General features: G+C 40.7%; 1 protein-coding gene across 1 annotated transcript in view; it reads right to left on the bottom strand.

The window, feature by feature from the left end:
• MYO5A (myosin VA) overlaps positions 1-16,835 on the bottom strand; it is a 102,980-nt gene that overhangs the window by 48,783 nt on the left and 37,362 nt on the right. The window contains exons 5-11 of the mRNA XM_034065880.1: positions 11,395-11,551; positions 7,615-7,758; positions 6,128-6,209; positions 4,581-4,688; positions 3,942-4,048; positions 1,343-1,608; positions 707-788 (exon numbers count right to left, since the gene is read on the bottom strand). Coding sequence (XP_033921771.1) covers positions 707-788; positions 1,343-1,608; positions 3,942-4,048; positions 4,581-4,688; positions 6,128-6,209; positions 7,615-7,758; positions 11,395-11,551 — 946 coding nt within the window. The remainder of the gene's footprint in view (positions 1-706; positions 789-1,342; positions 1,609-3,941; positions 4,049-4,580; positions 4,689-6,127; positions 6,210-7,614; positions 7,759-11,394; positions 11,552-16,835) is intronic.

Here is a 16,835-nt window from a genome sequence, read left to right as displayed (position 1 = left end):
AGCTTATTCCTTGACGCACATCCCTGACACTGGGATGAACAATGGCATGAGGGAATCCAGTCCTGCGAGCACACACTGCCATGGAAGTACGCTCGTAAAGAGAGTTCCAAGCTACTCCAGCACTGCAGCACAGCCTAGCAACAGACCTGACATAAATAACTTGCCTCATCATTATGCAGGTAAGATATGTAATTACAAACGTCACAGGGCTGAGGAGAGAGAATAAATCGTGATCTCTCCGGAGGAGGGGAAGAGGCGCCTCCTGCACACGTCAGTTGCCAGCTTGTGGCTGAAAACCCTCAAAAAATAACTCCAGGAGAGGCAGCACGAGTGGCAGATTTCCAGCAGCGGAGCTCTGCTCTCTGCTGCCTGTGCACTGGCTCTTGCTGGAGGTGACAGAGACACAGCAAACTCCAACTTCATCCACATGGTGCTCTCATTGACAGGCAATCTCGGGGTCTTAATTGCCAAGCACTGCTTGTGTCTTATAATTGTTAGTGTGATTGGAATTTCAAATAGTCCCAAAGCAGCAGTTAGTCATAAAATCTATTTCTAGGAGATAGTCGATCTCTCTCCATCCCCCAAAGCCCACGGCCAGGACAGCTGGTTAATAGACTGAAGGAATTCATTGTAACCACTGGGGACCCAATTAGCAGAATGGGCTTGGGTGAAAGCGAAGAGGAAACGCCAGCCATTTCCTACTTACCATATTGAACTGCTGCTGCAGTTTTTCATTGGCATAGTTGATACAGAACTGTTCAAAGCTGTTGATTTCGAATGTCTCAAATCTAAAATATGCAGATACTCAAAATTACTAGTGCAGTGAAAAAGACAAGTTAAAAGACTGCATAATTTTAAACTCCCTCCCTCTAGTCAAATTCACTGCATTATTCCAGGCACAAACTGCAGTCAAGCAACAACGCACACGGGGAAGTGGCAACATGCAGTATACGGGCAATTCAGTGATACTGCCTCTTTAGGCAGGGATGAGGAATGTGGGGAAGGGACTGATGCTCTTGGAGAGCATGTGAGTTATCTCTGTCCTCTCTGGAATTGCCACCTGGAGGAACCAGGAGATTACTATTTCCTTGCAACCTTCCCCAGTGCAATACATAAAGGAACTACGAACAGCAAAAATCTGAAATCCCACTATAAATGTCAAACGTGAAAGCCAAAGACAAAGATCTTTGTTAGCGTGTCAAAACTAAACACCTGCTTCCTTCAGCTGGAACAGGCAGCTGCTAAGGGTTTGGGGGTTTTTGTGTAATCCACGCAACACCACATGGTAAAGACAAAGATGTTTTCCAGTTATGTAAAAGATGTATCACTGAGAAAGACTCACCCATAAATATCCAACACTCCAATGAAAGAATGCTGTTTTACAGTAGCATGAAGGGCTTTGTTCACATGATCTACAATCCAGTTAAAGAGATTAGCATAGATATGTTTGGCAAGTGCATCTCTGGCGTTGATGGCATGAAGTTTAGAAATTGGCTTGATGTAGGTTTCGGTGGCAGTTGCAAGCTTCCTATGGCAAAGCCAGTGGGCCATCTCTTCATACTCCACACCCATAAGGTCACAGAAGATGGTGAGGGGTTCATGCTTGGGCTAACAAAAACAATCTGGTTAGGTCTTGAAGCAGTATCACCAATAACACACATGCCATCAGAACTGCCTGCAGTGATCCAGCAATAAGCAGCAACAGCATCAAGCTTTCTGCCCACTCACCACATTCACATCACTGCAGTAAATTAATGATTCAGTTTCCCTAAATGCAGTTTACTATACTTGTGCCCACCACAAAGCCCCACGGAACCTGCAACCTTCACAAACCTGAACCACCTAGTTTCACAGGGATGGCCTTCGCATTTTGAATTCTTGTAACTGTCTCAGTTTTGAATGAAGAAGCTAGAGAAATGCAGAAGACATCAGCTGTGCGCTGGGAACAGACTGGACTACAGCTCTTGAGTGGTGCTCTCATCTGCCTATATACACCCACAGCAGGGCACAAAGTGATGGGCAATAATGGGGCATGACAGCCCAAGCCAAGATCAAAGAGGAGTAAGTGTGGGAGGACTTCAGTGCTCTGGTCTCAGTATTTAACACAGTAATTCCTCAGTGAATTCTGGTGACAAACATTAAGAGATGGGAGCACACAGATTATGTTCTCTAACTCTCAAACTGGACTGTACAAGTGAAAAAACTGACCTCTTTTTAACCAGGCAAAATCAACTAGCAAGGCAGTGCAAGGCATTTACCACTCAATGAGTTAAGATACTACACCTTGTGACTAACAGGCAAACTGATACATAGAAATCAAATAGGACAGACGGGTCTTTCCTCATGAGGAACTGCCCTTACGCTACTTGGTCATCATGTTCATTTTGCACTCAGTGGCTCAACAGCTCGCTGACAAGTAGCATCTTGACAGAGACAGGTTACAGGGGAAATGCTACTACCTGCCCAATAGTTTCAGGGTACATCAGTTTTATCTTTCTGTTTCCATGTCCTGACTTCTCTGGGGCTTCTTCCAGTCCTTATAACATAGAGATCCCATGGCAGTGCTGTTACACCTTCAAAATCTGATTAACTGAGCATGCTTTCTTTCAGTTTAGCCATACCACTTGAACTGGCTCAGAAGACAATAAGGTAATAATAATAATGAACACTGCACAAAAGAGTGTCACCTTAGGGTTACTCAAGCTGGCATTAAACAGATTCATTAGCAAAGCACTACATGGAGCCCATCAATGAGCTCCCTGAAGCACCATGCCAGCACTTCCGAAGCAGATCTGTCTGAATGGCAACAGAACTCTGCAGTGGCATGGCTATTGCCAGAGAACAGCTTAGCTCAGGTAGCAGATGCCATTGAGCAGACATTCAGTGCCGCCTGCTAGATGTTTACCACCTCAGGATAGGATTGCACAGGAACTTGCAGCTTTGTACTAGCTCATTCTGTGGGCTTCCTGCATTGGAGATACCCATTACAACACAGGCTAGTTCATCTTGTCCTGGGGCTCATCAACTTTCTACTTGTGATCATTAAATGACGCTTTCTTTGCAGTGAAAGCCTCTTTAAGACACACCAAAGAGCCAGACTACCGCTGCAGTTTCACAGAGGTTATTCATTAAACCCCATGGGCAGACAGTGTCAGAGGCACACTGATCATGTGTGGCCTGATGTCTCCAGAAACTGCTACTGCAACTCTTGAGAAAGCAACTGATCAAAATGAGGACAAAAACCTGCAACTGTTGCTACTATTTGAAAAGCGAGAAAGATGAAGGCTGTGTAGTCCAGCAGTAGACATTCAAGGAAAGGCAAAAGGAGAAACTGGTCACTTGTAAATCCAAGGAAGAGAGGACTGACAAGACAGATCTTTTTTGCTTCTCATCTCCAGAACATGGCCTTCAGTAAGAAGCCACTGAACAAGGAGGTTTTTTCCAGATCAGATTATGCAGTCCTCATTTCTGACCTCCACAAAGGTAAAAAAGGACTGATAAACCACAACACTTAGATGGGCCACATGAATTGCACCTGTATATTCCATGCCTATGTTTAGATAGGTATCCCTCAGAGGACACTGTGCAACATCCTGCAAAGCATTTACTGTGTCAGAAAATCCACTCATGTAGGAATATAAAGATCTAGACACCTTCCCAGGACTTCAAAGCTATCCTGACTATTCTAGGACAGATCGATCAGTTTTGAAACAAAATGAAGGCCGCCACTGCCGTAATAAAGTGAGAACTGTCTAAAGCCTCTAAACTGAGAAGAGTTGAATCCATCCACAAAAAGAACTGTGAAAATGGTAACATATTAGAAATAAACACATTGCTTGTGTTCTTGTACTATTCCTCTTTCAGAAGAGGTCCCTGCAAACAAGCAGAAGGCAGAAATGTCAAGAGTCGAAACTATACCCTTCAGCTCATCTACTACTCACAGGAATAACACAGCTGTCAGAATCCCGAGATGCAAACTCCACGTTGCCCAAGTGAAGGATGCCAGCAAGGATTCGAAAAATTCCCATCTGGTAAGAATCGCTAATGCCTGAAAAATGATGAACAAAACGTTTTGAATAGAGAGGGAAATAAAGAACCACAAGGTGCAGTTGCTGAAAGATTTTATCAAGAACAGAAAAAAACAGTGACCACTGTGTTATTTTCAGAGGCTTTGACATTGGACAGTGCTGCCTGGCTCCACTGCTATTAAAAACATTTTACAAACAGATACAAAAAACCTACCCAAAACACCCCCTCTCCTCTCCACCCCAAAACCCCTGTTTAAATGAACTATTTAATTTCCTGTTTCAAAGTGCTTTGTTAGTGACCTCCAGTACTGTATATGCTACACCAAGGAAATCCAGTATTTATGTTCATGTAACGTGTGCTCCTCCTACACTAGATATGCGATTCCATGGCAATTTAAATACCTTCTTAATGCAATAAAAGCATCTCAGTCCTAAAGTTTTTCAAACTCTCCTGCTCTTAAATGCAACAGATTTTAACAAAATATAGCAAACAATGCAGAAAACACCTGCTAGTATGTGGGATCTGGGATATGACTGTGTTGCACAAGTTACCTAGCAGAGTGCAGGCCTGCCTGGTGTTTACCATTTCCTTAGCATCATCAACACCATCTATCACAGGGCTTCCACCTTGCTTCGTATAGTGAAAGTAATTTGCATTCCCTGTAAGAGAAAAACCAAATCTTTTACACACACTGATGCAGAAATTCACAGCACATCTGTAAAGCTGTGTAATGATGGAGTTGCTCTTGGCAGAATCCATGATTTGAAATATGTCATCATATTTTTGCCTTCTGGCTCACAGGACTGACTTACTCTGGAGAAGAATTTCTTTCCATACCTGATTCCTACAAAAGGGCATCAAGCATATTTTCTACCTAACCTTGGTTCAGACTTCCACACCTGTGGAGCAACCAACTTTAGAAGCAATTATTCTTCAAGTCTGAGCCAGCCACCCAAGTGGTAGGTACAGAGTTGACAGCAGCACTCTGGAATTATGTGGCAGGTATTCTTATGTAATTTTTACATCAGGTTATTTTAATAACTATTTTGCCCATTTTCTTCTCATTTCTAATTTATGGTCTGGTTTAGTCTTACGTATCTGTGATCCGTTCTGGCTGAGAAGTCGTGGTTGGAGAACTCAAATGTTTCATACCACTCTGGGGAGAGCACTGGGCTTCATTGGGAGAGCAGTAGCTCTCCTGGGTACTGTGTAAATTCCTATGGTTTCAGTGACCATGCTTCCAGCTGCAGTAACAGACTCCTTTTCTTCTGATCTGCTAAGGTTTCAAGAACACTGAAAGAGGAGTCTGCTAAATGGCTTCTTTAGTTATTTACATCAGTTCTTTTCTATCCTGTGTCAGCAGATGTGAATCCTAAATGCGCCAGGATGGTGCAGAAGAGCAGAGAAACACTTTAAAACCAGAACGATATTTCAGCAATTAGCACTGACAGGCTGTGCAGTTTGCCCACATGAAACAAACTCTTAAAAATACACAAGAAGCACTGATATTTAGAGTGAATTTGAAAACTTATGAGGTGATTGCCCAGCCCAAGGTCATGGTCATGCTTCCCTTTACAAAGGACTAGGTCCTGTTATAAAGGAGAAACCTTTATCAACATTTTGACTTCAAAAATGAAAAATTTCACTTATCGATTTTGTGATGAAGTAATTGTTGGTAACAGCCCAAGTGAAATAATGCAGATGCAAAATAAGCTTTTCAGGTGCTTGTAACAGAAATGGCAAAATTTTCTGGTAGCTGGAGCCATGGAAAAAGGGTTTTAAAGGACCAAGAGAAGAGAATTTCACCCTCACTACTGGAAAGCTACTCTGTAATCTAGGACATAATAAATCCTAGTAATTACAACTGCACTGTGTTAAAATATACTGACCAAACAAATTCATTACTTTTGTTTCACCTAAACCCTTCAAAGTCTGCAATCTGCCATTTTAGTTATTTTCAATGTATTTTAGTATTTGAAGGTTTATAAGCTTAGAATTCAAAAGCCAGCAATTCTTTTTTCAGTTCTATGGCTTAAAAAGCTCAGTGATGCTGCTTTCAACCTACAATTGCACAACACAATGAATATGAATGTAATACCTAATCGCAGAGTTTTAAACTCAGGTAATGTTGCCGAGGCACAAAGCTGGTAAAAGATGTGGTAATTTCTTTCCTCTTCTGCCTTTAAAAAGAAAGGAATTTATTACTTTTCACGACTGAACAAATGCCAGAAACATCCATAAATAGAAAAGAGTTACTATGTTTAATGCTTTCTCTAGCTTTAAATCAGTCTCTTCTTCCAAGTAGGAAGTGATGGGACTAGAGGAAACAGGATCAAGTTGTGCCAGAGGAGGCTTAGATTTGATATTGGGAAAAATTTCTTCAGGAAGGTTTGTCAGGCATTGGAACAGGCTGCCCAGGGAAATGGTTGAGCCACCATCCCTGGAGGTACTTAGAAGACGTGTAAATGTGGCACTTAGGGACATGGTTTAGGGGTGGACTTGGCAGTGATGGTTAATGGCTGGACTTGCTGATCTTTAAGGTCTTTTCCAACCCAAATGATCTATGATTCTATGATTAAGAGCACGGAGGCCACATGGAAAAAGGAAAGATAAATCAAAACCTATCATTTCCTTCTCGATTAATCCATTTTCAACAGCAAGAGGCATGCAGACATTTTAATTTCAAAAAAATGTATGATTTCACTGTCCAGAACTGTGGATTACTATTAAATATAGATCAGGGTTTTATGGGTGGGTAAATGATCATACTTAAAACGTTTTCATTTTCCAAAAATAACTAATACCATTCACCTCAGCATTTATAGTAAGCTGGTGAAGGCAGTATCTTCCTTGCCAAGGCAAAGCTGGAATTTTCAAATGGAGGACAAACACAGCTCAGAAGGTTATGACTCAAGACCAACACCACAATTGTGAATTTAAGCACTCTCAGTTTCATGATTTCAAACGCAAAACAACCCCAAAACTCTCTTCCTACTGAACAATGTGCAGGAAGTCTCTCATTTTGTAAATTTACAACAGTATTTCATGTAACACACCTACAAAATGCAAATTGTAACTATTTAGGTTTATACCTTTAGGCAACCATTCAATTATAAGTCCATTTTTACTGAGCTGTAGACTGTAAGGTAGGCAAAGATGGAGAGAAGTGATGGCAATTGAGACTCATTTGTAATTACTGTGATAGCACTGGGTTTTAACAAGCGGTTGAAAGTGAGCTCTAAGGTGTCAACTCTGCGACCACAACAGAGCTTTTTTTGAGTATTAGTGGTTTCTGCTAGGTTTTGTGGCCATACTCTGTATTACTACGGTAAGCACAAACTCACACCTAGTAGTGCACTGACAGTATTTCATGTTCAAATATACAGCCTTTTTAATAGACATTTTATCACTACAAATAAGGCCTACAACAAAAGGCTGACTTGGTTTTCTTTTTCTCCTCCCTCCTGATATGTCCTATATTACAAATACACTATTACAGCCAGCTCTTAGGAGAGATAACTAATACTGCAACAGCATTTTTAAGAATAGTCACACAAATATACAATAAGATTGTATCAGTATTACCTGAAACACCACTCTTGATTTTTCCAAGAGGTAAGTTCTCATGTTAGCACCAATGATTCGATACCTCTTATCAAAACCAATTTCAATGTATTTCCCAAAACGACTGCTGTTGTCATTCCTCGTAGTTTTGGCATTTCCAATAGACTGAAAAATGGAAATACTGTATGGTTTAAACAGCTTTTAGAAATTATCAACTCTATTTAATCATCTACACGGCTCATAAACATTTAACAACATTAGTTTTGCCCTGGTTTCAAAATAATCAAGAATTTAATAAGGAACAATCTCTGCCTGGTCACCAAGTTACATCAAAATAAGGTTCTTTCAGTAATGCAGGACTGGGAGCTGATCTTCCTAGCAATGATTTCACTTTCACATAGCCTAAGTTTCAATCTAAAAAGTCTTCATTGCTCTCTGAAGTCTTGTAAAAGAATTAAAGAGTCTGACAGAATGCTCACCTACACCCAGATTTCTTCTATGGACTTAATAAAACTACAACAATTATTTCATACCGTATATATCCCTACGCGTATGTGTACAGATATATGTACAGTTCTTGCAACCTCTGTAAGTCTACCTATCATAAACCCATAGTCCAGCAAACAGCTCTTGTATCCTGTCTGGCTAACAGTTTATTACTATTATTACTCTGTAACCAACCACATTTCCAAGCTATTTTTGCAAACATATCATTATAAAATATTTATTTGTGTGTCTAAATATAATCTAAAACTGAACATTTACAGACTTTTCATTTTCATTTCCCTGAAACTGGATCCCTCCCATAGCAGCTCAGCTACTGACCCTGTGGAGACAGTCTTCAATGCTGCCCTGCGTGCCTATATTTCTTAGAGTGATTCAATACAGCTTCATATGCAATAAACTAAATTTCATGTATTTCCTCTCTGGCACGTGGTCTTGGAATGATGACTGTGGTTCCTAAACAGTCTTGGTGCACCTCTGCCTTACCGCACCGGTGTTGGGATATTAGGTATCAGATGGATATATCAAAATTCAAGGCATACAAATTACAACACGCTGAACTCCAAAGAAAAACATTTTCTCTTCTCTATTATATTGTGTTTTAGACATCATATAACAACTGACCTTCCAAAAAAATCCTAAAGATATCTCTGTATTGAAAGGAATGGCATTTGGAGTAATTCAGATACAGCACACTGCCTATTATCATATGTCACTTTTGTGTATGTTATCAAGCACCTAAATCTGAAGTGCACCCCAACTAAAGAACACAGAGTTGTAACTATGTCATGGTTACCTTCTTCATGTAGCCATCCATAAGAACTCTGTACTGAAATAAAACTTGGGGAAACCAAATGAGAGCAAATAGCAATGTTAAGTATCAGTATTCCAAATCTGTGGAATCCATTATTCCAGGCCTGTGAATCAGTAAGGGCTAGCTGGGTACAGCACAGGAAGCAGGGATTATGCTCTCCAAAACCCCATTGCAACAGCAGCACCATTCATGCCTGACCAAGCGGACATCAAAGTGGGTATCAGATGAACAGCTGCTATAAAGGAACAATAAATTGCATCTCTGCAGTCCTAAGAAATACTGAATTCATTCAAACTGAATGTACTCAAGCTGCATTTCTTGTGTTTTAAAGTTATTGCTACTGTGGATCTATTTTGGTGGTGGTGGTGGCAGCAATATTACAATATTTTCATAAACCAATCATTACTTTGGAAGGTATTATAAAAACAGTCTTTGGTATTACAAGATTGTTTAGCAGAATATGTACTAAGCCGTACAATTCACACAGCTACAAACAACGAGAGGCAGGAAATTACATATAAATATGTGTTTCAAGACCTGACAATTTCTACATTTGCAATAGGAAAACTATATTTAGTTACTGACTATGAAACTAATTATTTAAATGTTGCTAGACAGGTATAGCAGTCACTCGATATTACAGAGTACTTAGTAGGCACAGATGAGGTGCCTGCCTAGGTGAAATTATAACGCTAATGACGGCAGCTCATAAAATGCTGAAGTTTATGTTGCGCAAACAAGAATTAAAAAAATGAAATTACTTTCTGCTCCTAAGATTTCGCAATCAGCAGATAAGGATTTTCTGTTTCTATAATGAATTCCTCATTTTCTTCTTAATCTACAGGGGTTAATTTGTGTTTCTGCTGATTTATCAACTGAAGAGTTCAAAACACTAATTTTGCTATCCTAGAATCTGCCTCAACATCTGACTTCATAACAGTCCAAAGCTTATTTAGAGTTTAAGTGCTGAAGTTAAAAGGATTACTTTCATCCAATTATAGCAATGTTGAAAGTAATTGGAATTTTAGGTATACCCAGGTTCATGAAATTGTTGCTATCCCTAGAAAATAAAAATAAAGCACCACCACTGGTTTTTAGTGGATAAAAAAGGTTACGGATGGGAAGTTCATTTCTAGTCCTCAGCTTAGAGGTCCTCGCTCTGGAAATTAAATCAGACAATTAGTGGTGAGCTGCTGACCACTGACGGGGAGGTGGGGTCCAAGGACTGGGAGAGAAGTATGTTCGATTTAGGCTTTGAGACCAAACAGAAGGGGCACAGGGAAACCTGTGAACAGTTTGTGTTTTATGGAGCAAACATGCAGCAAACTACAGACCCATCCTGCACAGTCTCTTACAGCAGCTGTCACTCAGCAGACAGCTGGTGAGGGCACAGCCGCCTGCGTGGTCCCAGGTACCACCTCCTGGTGTGCAAGGGAACGCAGACCCACAGACCTGTTAGCCATGTACCCAATCTCAACGTGGCCAAGGACAGCGTGACACTCATTGCAAACGTTGGAGCAATGAAAGGAGTACTCTGGGATTAGCTCACCCTCCAAAACTGCCATTGCTTCCCAGGCAGCTCCCACTGGGGAAGATGCAGCTCAAGACAAGGCTCAGCTCCTCTGGCTTCCTCCCACAGCGGGACACTCAGATCCCTCAATGGCAGAGCCCATTGCCCATTATGGCACAGCTTGGTTTAGCCCATAAAATGGTCTCAAAACACCACACAGCACCACAAACCAGGCACAATTACCTTGTGACAGAACACACACAACTGTGATGGGGCAGCTATAGTCTGAGTATCATGAACTCCTCATGCCAGGAGGAAAGAAGGAACAAAACGTAAGTTAATTTTTAAAAATACCTGAGCAAGACAACAATGTCAGCATTTCACGTTTCACTGTGTGTACTCCATTTACTCTTGTCTATTCGCTAATACTTCACACTACTGTACAGAGATGCTAAACATCAAGGCATCAGCTGTCCTAAGGATATTCTTAGGCTGCTCACAGATATGTGCACATGTGTGTCTATGGACAGAGCTACTTCTCTCAAGGAATTCCCCCAAGACATTCTGATGAATCATTACTTAACATAGTTCCTTAACTTCAGCTACAACTTGAATATACACATACAGGCAAAACCACAAAACACAAACCAGGTGTGCATGTGGCCACTGGTCTGGGGAATACCACTGTTACAAACCTTAACAGATTTGAAGCAATATTCAGATAAAAATTACTTGCTATGTGAAATACATTAACAACTCTGGAACCCTACTTTCCATCTTCTTTCAATCTGTCATAAATACTACACAAAATGATGCCTAAAGCACTTCCTGGTAAATGGATTAAATACAATCTTTTAAAATCTGTTTATTTAAGGTTCTTTGATACTAGTATGGATTGCTCTTTCAACTGAATGCTCATGTTAACCCTGGAATAACAACTGTAGCTGGAGGGTTAGTGCAATAGCTCTCTTACCTCCATGATGGGGTTTGAGGCCAAGACTTTCTCCTCAACATTGGCTTCACTGGCAGATCCACTGACCGTGGCAAAGTACCTCATGGCATACTTAGCAGAGACAGTCTTTCCAGCCCCAGATTCCCCACTGACAATGATTGACTGATTTCGCTCATCTCTGAAACACAAAGACATGTTAATTACCTCTCAAGGACATACATATTGTGTGTCCCCAGCCTGGCAACAACCCGTCTACCAAGAATGTTAGCAGTAATGTAAATGCACACGGCAGACACGAGGCTGTTAGTGACCAAGCTCCTGAACGCCTGATTGGACTGCCTGCAACCAGGATGCTCAGTCGGGACTGATGCTGCCATGACAGTCCAACCAGCAAGCAGAGCTGCTCTAGAGAACCTGGCTATAGCAAAGTACCTGTTACCACTATTCACTACATGCTGCTGCAGCTACTTCTACCCAGGCTCTGTGGCACAGTGCTCCACTAATTATCAGTGCTCATTAGTAAAGATCATTAATGCCATCTTACAGATAGAGAAATCAACAGCAGAGTCAGCCACAGAAACCCTTCGTCCTTCTGATCTAATCACCAGCTTTTCCCAGAATTGCTCTGAATCTGAAAAATGCAAGCAGGGCTGTTCAGGACACAAATAGCAGCTCTGGAGCAAAGATGATCCCTTTGCTGTGAAGAAATTTATTTTCAACAAAAAAAAATCTCCATTTCCTACTAAAACAATTTTCTCATCTCAGAGAGGGCTCAATCCAGAAAACCCAACTGTATGAATAACAAACACATTGCAAAATAACAAGGGCAGAAATTAGCATTTATATAGCCTGAATCTTCTGAAGACCATACATGCTTTATACAGTACTTTTTACTTCCAAAGAAAAAGTTCAAATGAATGATATTTCAAAAGACTCCTATGAGCTGGGTGAGCTTAACTCTATTTTACATACTGGAAAGAGGAGAATGAAGAAGTAAAATTTTACCCCAAAGCTTTAAGAGCAGGAACACAGAAAGCATAGCCAAGCCCCAGAGCAGGCTGCACAGTAACTGTGAATGGAATTTCAGGCACACACACTCAAGCAGCACGTATGCAGTCTGCACTGCCTCCAAACGCCTGCTGAGGCCATCAGTAAATGCTATGCAGAGGAAGCAAAGAAACATGCATGGAAAAACCATTTGTGGCTTCTGTAACTTGAACATCCTCCAGAAGGTCTGGGGTTCTGTTTCTGAGGTGGTCAAATAAGAGCTGCTGATGAAATTATGAAGGTAAATTACAGATCAAGTTGTTAGTCTCAAGCCATCACCAAGCCCCCAGGTAAGAGCAGAACTCCAGCATCTACTTCATGTTGCACAAAGACGTAGCTAGAGAAGCCTCTGGCTCCATCACACACTTGGGCATTCATTTAACCAAGCTGGCATTCATTTAACTGGATGAAGGCATCACTTGAAGTAGATTTTCCACATTTTGGTAAATTACTTGAAATGACTGGGTGATGATTTAAATTTAATAGGAAAGTGTTAAGAAGATCAAAGCAACCTAATTTTATGTTCTCAACTTCCATTTAACACATGCAATAGGTGTGAATGACTGCAGCACAGTTCACACATTCCTATACACCAAGCTGCCAGTCTCACTGGGAAAGTTGTGGGAAAGCGCAACTAGTCAGCTTGGTACCCGGTTGTGTGTTCCAGGTTTCAAAGACTGCACTGACAGAGATGCCAGCCTTGGCCACATGAGAGTGAAAACACCCATTAGTGACAACTCTCGTTACAGCGGCCATGGGTCCTGCTGCACACGCTCTTGAAGGAGGCCTGTGAGCCTTGCATAGTGATGAGCATTTTCAGCTGGGAAAGGAAGAAGAAACACTCTTGCTTCTTTCCTATTTCCTTTACCAGAACCCCCTGCCAATGTACAAGGGATAGCCTGCAGCTCTGCACATCAGGAGGCGGAGGGAGTTATATGGATGCTCATGGTCAAAAAGAGCAGCAGAAGGATGTGGGAGAAGTCCAACCAAACACATAATATCTAGACTTAAAGGAGACAAACAACAACAGTTTTCCTCTCACACAAACAGTTCCTGCAGTGAGACAAAAAAGAGAGAACAATTTCTTCATAGGACTGGCACTGTTCTCTCTTTTATTCCTCCTGTGCTCTTTCCAATCACCAAAACCCCAAACATGTAATTTGAAAATAAGAAACTTCTGGTCTGATTTCAGGAGCTGCCCAACACAGGAGATGGGCAACAACATAACAAGCCTTTCATCCGTAGATCACCAGCTCTGTTTCATGTATTAAATATCATTAAATATATGAAGACTCGGGAAGCTCAAGTCCTATGAAATGTATTCTCTGATGATTAAGCTGATTTTTAGCTTAGTTCCTGAAGTACGAAAGGGTTTTAAAAAACAAAGCAGTGCAACCTCAGTACTACAGACTTATGACAAAACTGCCAACAAACCCAAACTCTGTTGCCAAGAGAGGAACGCCAAAGTAAAGGTGTCTCATCCTAACTGTCACACCCCTGAAGGGCATGTGTGAGAGTATGGGAAGTGCACACTGATTTTGCAGTCCCTAGTTCCTCCTGGGGAGCTCAGGAGGGGTAGGAAACACCAGGATCTTCAGAACACTGCAGAGCAGGGGGCTCCATGTCTTTGACAGTAATGAAGAAATCAGGCTGAAAAACCTGCTTAAGAATACTGTTGCTAATTAGCCTAAAGTTTCCTTCCTCCATGCTGTAAGATACGAAGATGTACTCTTCTCCTTAGTGCTCATTAATGTGCCTAGGAATAAGTGATCCATTACTGTGTAAGTATGCACACACATACACTTTTCATAGATTTGCCCAGAGAAGATACAGCTGGCTCTGTGCGAGCTGAAAACATTGCTGCCATCTCTTCTGCGATGAATCTTTGTGCCTGCAGCAGCTACAGCAATCACGAGAAACAAAGGGCTCACTCATTGTCTGCAGCAGAGTCCTCTTGCATCGCCCTGCCAGCGCTCCATCCATGCTCAGAGCAGCTCTTGTCTTTCAAAGTACATTAGTCCATTGTTTTGCTTTAACACACTGGAGTGGCCATCCTCTAGCATATTATTCTTTCTGCTTTTTGGCAGAGAGAAAGGAAAACACAACAGAACACCCAAGATCACACTCAACATTTGAAGAAGGAGAGAGGACAGAGTAACACAACACCCCAAACACAACAGTGGCTGTTAGTGCCACAACCGCAGGGGAAGACTTGGCATGTGGGCATCGTACCACACAGCAAGATACTCAGTCTGTTAAAGAGGGTGGGCAGTCCTGCCAGGCAGCCCTGTCAGCTCAGCAAAAGACTGTTTTAAGTCATTAAGCTTTTAAGAAACAAAATGCTACGTGAAAAGAAAACTACAAGTAAAACAGAATCAAAACACCTTGGATAGTGTATGACATGTGGCGAAAATTATTTGTAATGGCTTGGCATAAGCAATGGTCCATCTAAAATATAACCTCTGCTTATGCCAAATGAAATATTCACAATCAGGATGCATAAAAAACACAACTAAAAGCCAAAATAAACAAAGTAAACCCTCAGAAAACACGAGTCGCAACAGACAAGTTCTTTCTCCGGTATAAATAACACCTTTGGAGTTATTTTTAGTTTGACTGTTAGCCCCCAACCTTTGACCTGACATTCTGAGTGCTTAACATATCAGCAGTCAGAAAAAAAAAGCTATAATTAAAACTTTCAGCCAATGAAACAAGTATGTAGGGCAACAACGTTATGTGTGACACCACTCTGCAGCCTGATGACACAATCCATTATCTATGCAGTACTTTTTCATCCTCATCAAGCTTTTTCTCTGAATAAAGTACATAAATAGATGATTTCAAAAGATTATTTTTAAGAATTTTAAAATTAGATAATTATCTTTAAAATAAATGAGCAACTCCAGCAGACTGAACCACTGACTGAGAGCAGTTTACCATTCACGGAAACAGCAAGTATTATGTTCACACATCAGACAGGGTCACGTTCAGCTTTTACCATTTCTGAAGAGTGCAGAAGAATAAAAGAATGCGAAAACCAAAATAAAACTTGTGTTTTAAGATGACAGGCCCAAACATTTCACAAGCTGAAATGTGAAATGTAAGGCTGAGGTTGGTTGCAGTGGCTGGGGACTTGATTCACGAATGTTCCATATCTATTATCTGAGGCTTATATGCTTTAAGAGTTATGTGAGGGTAACAGCTCTTGTTAAATAAAAGAACAGTAACACATTATGGAAAAAGTAACTGGCAATTTAACATAGATTTATCTATCACAAAAATAATGCTGATGTCTAATTTTGAAAGGTAATACTCAGATGCTGTATCTAAGCTGTACACAACTCCATGCCTTGTGACAAGTAATGGCTATAGAATGAGCAATAAATGTCACTAATTTTTCATATAATAATTTCAGTAAAGAAAAGAAACAGATTTGTGCATAGGCTGGCACAGGCTGCTAAATTTTAAAGACAATTTTGCTTTCCCTACAAAACTCTGTCGATAGGCAATATGTTCATAAGAAAATTTACTGCCAGAGTGCCAAAACAGAACAGATAAAGACTTACCTAACTTCTGGAAGCTTGAGATTACAATTACAGTCCAATAAGGATTTTTTATGCTTTGAAAAATGATTGCAAAATTCAACACTGGATATTGCTTCTTTTCAAAGAAGGTTCAGCACTCAGGAAAAAGAGTGCTACAAACTGACCTGAGATAGCTTACATGTAGAAAAGGGTTTTGCAGAATATGAATGCAATGGCAATACATGAGAAACCGGAAAGTGGTTTAAAAAAATAATAATTTAGTTTTCAAGATGTCAAAAAAATAAGCCTTGTTGAGGACATGCACACATTTTAATGCAATACTTTTAATAATTTTGATTACTCCTAACTTTAAATTCTGTATTTCATAGAAATCTAAGGGAGATGCTTTCAGAAGAAAGCAGGAAATGCTAATTCCAGTGAGGTTACAGCTGCTGGCTGCAATGGAAACAAGAGGAGGTCACTGGGCACCTTCTATGCTTGCAGTGCTGCACCAACACTGACTAATCTCTGATAACTGTCAGTATCTAAGGCAGCTTTTAATGATTCCAGTTGACCAATGGAAAAATTGAAGCAAAACAGAAAAAACCTGATCAAGCAATGAAACATTAACATTACTAATATTAAAGGCAAAATTGTCACTTTTCAAATCATTTTCATTCCTTATGATCACTACACCCACTTAAGCTGGTTCCCTCAAAAACCAAAAGCACTTACTGCATCGCAGCCATTATTTCCATAGTAGACTGTCCAAACACATCAGGGTAAACAAGACATACAAACTGAAAAAGCCCTACAGACATCTCTGTTTACCTTCTTCCTCTATACCATTAGAAAATCCCCCTCTGGAACCAGAATACTAAAAGAGTTAAA

This window comes from Melopsittacus undulatus, chromosome 9 (assembly GCF_012275295.1).
Source record: "Melopsittacus undulatus isolate bMelUnd1 chromosome 9, bMelUnd1.mat.Z, whole genome shotgun sequence".
Classification (NCBI taxonomy): Eukaryota; Metazoa; Chordata; class Aves; order Psittaciformes; family Psittaculidae; genus Melopsittacus; species Melopsittacus undulatus.
This window is presented reverse-complemented; position numbering and strand designations above follow the sequence as displayed.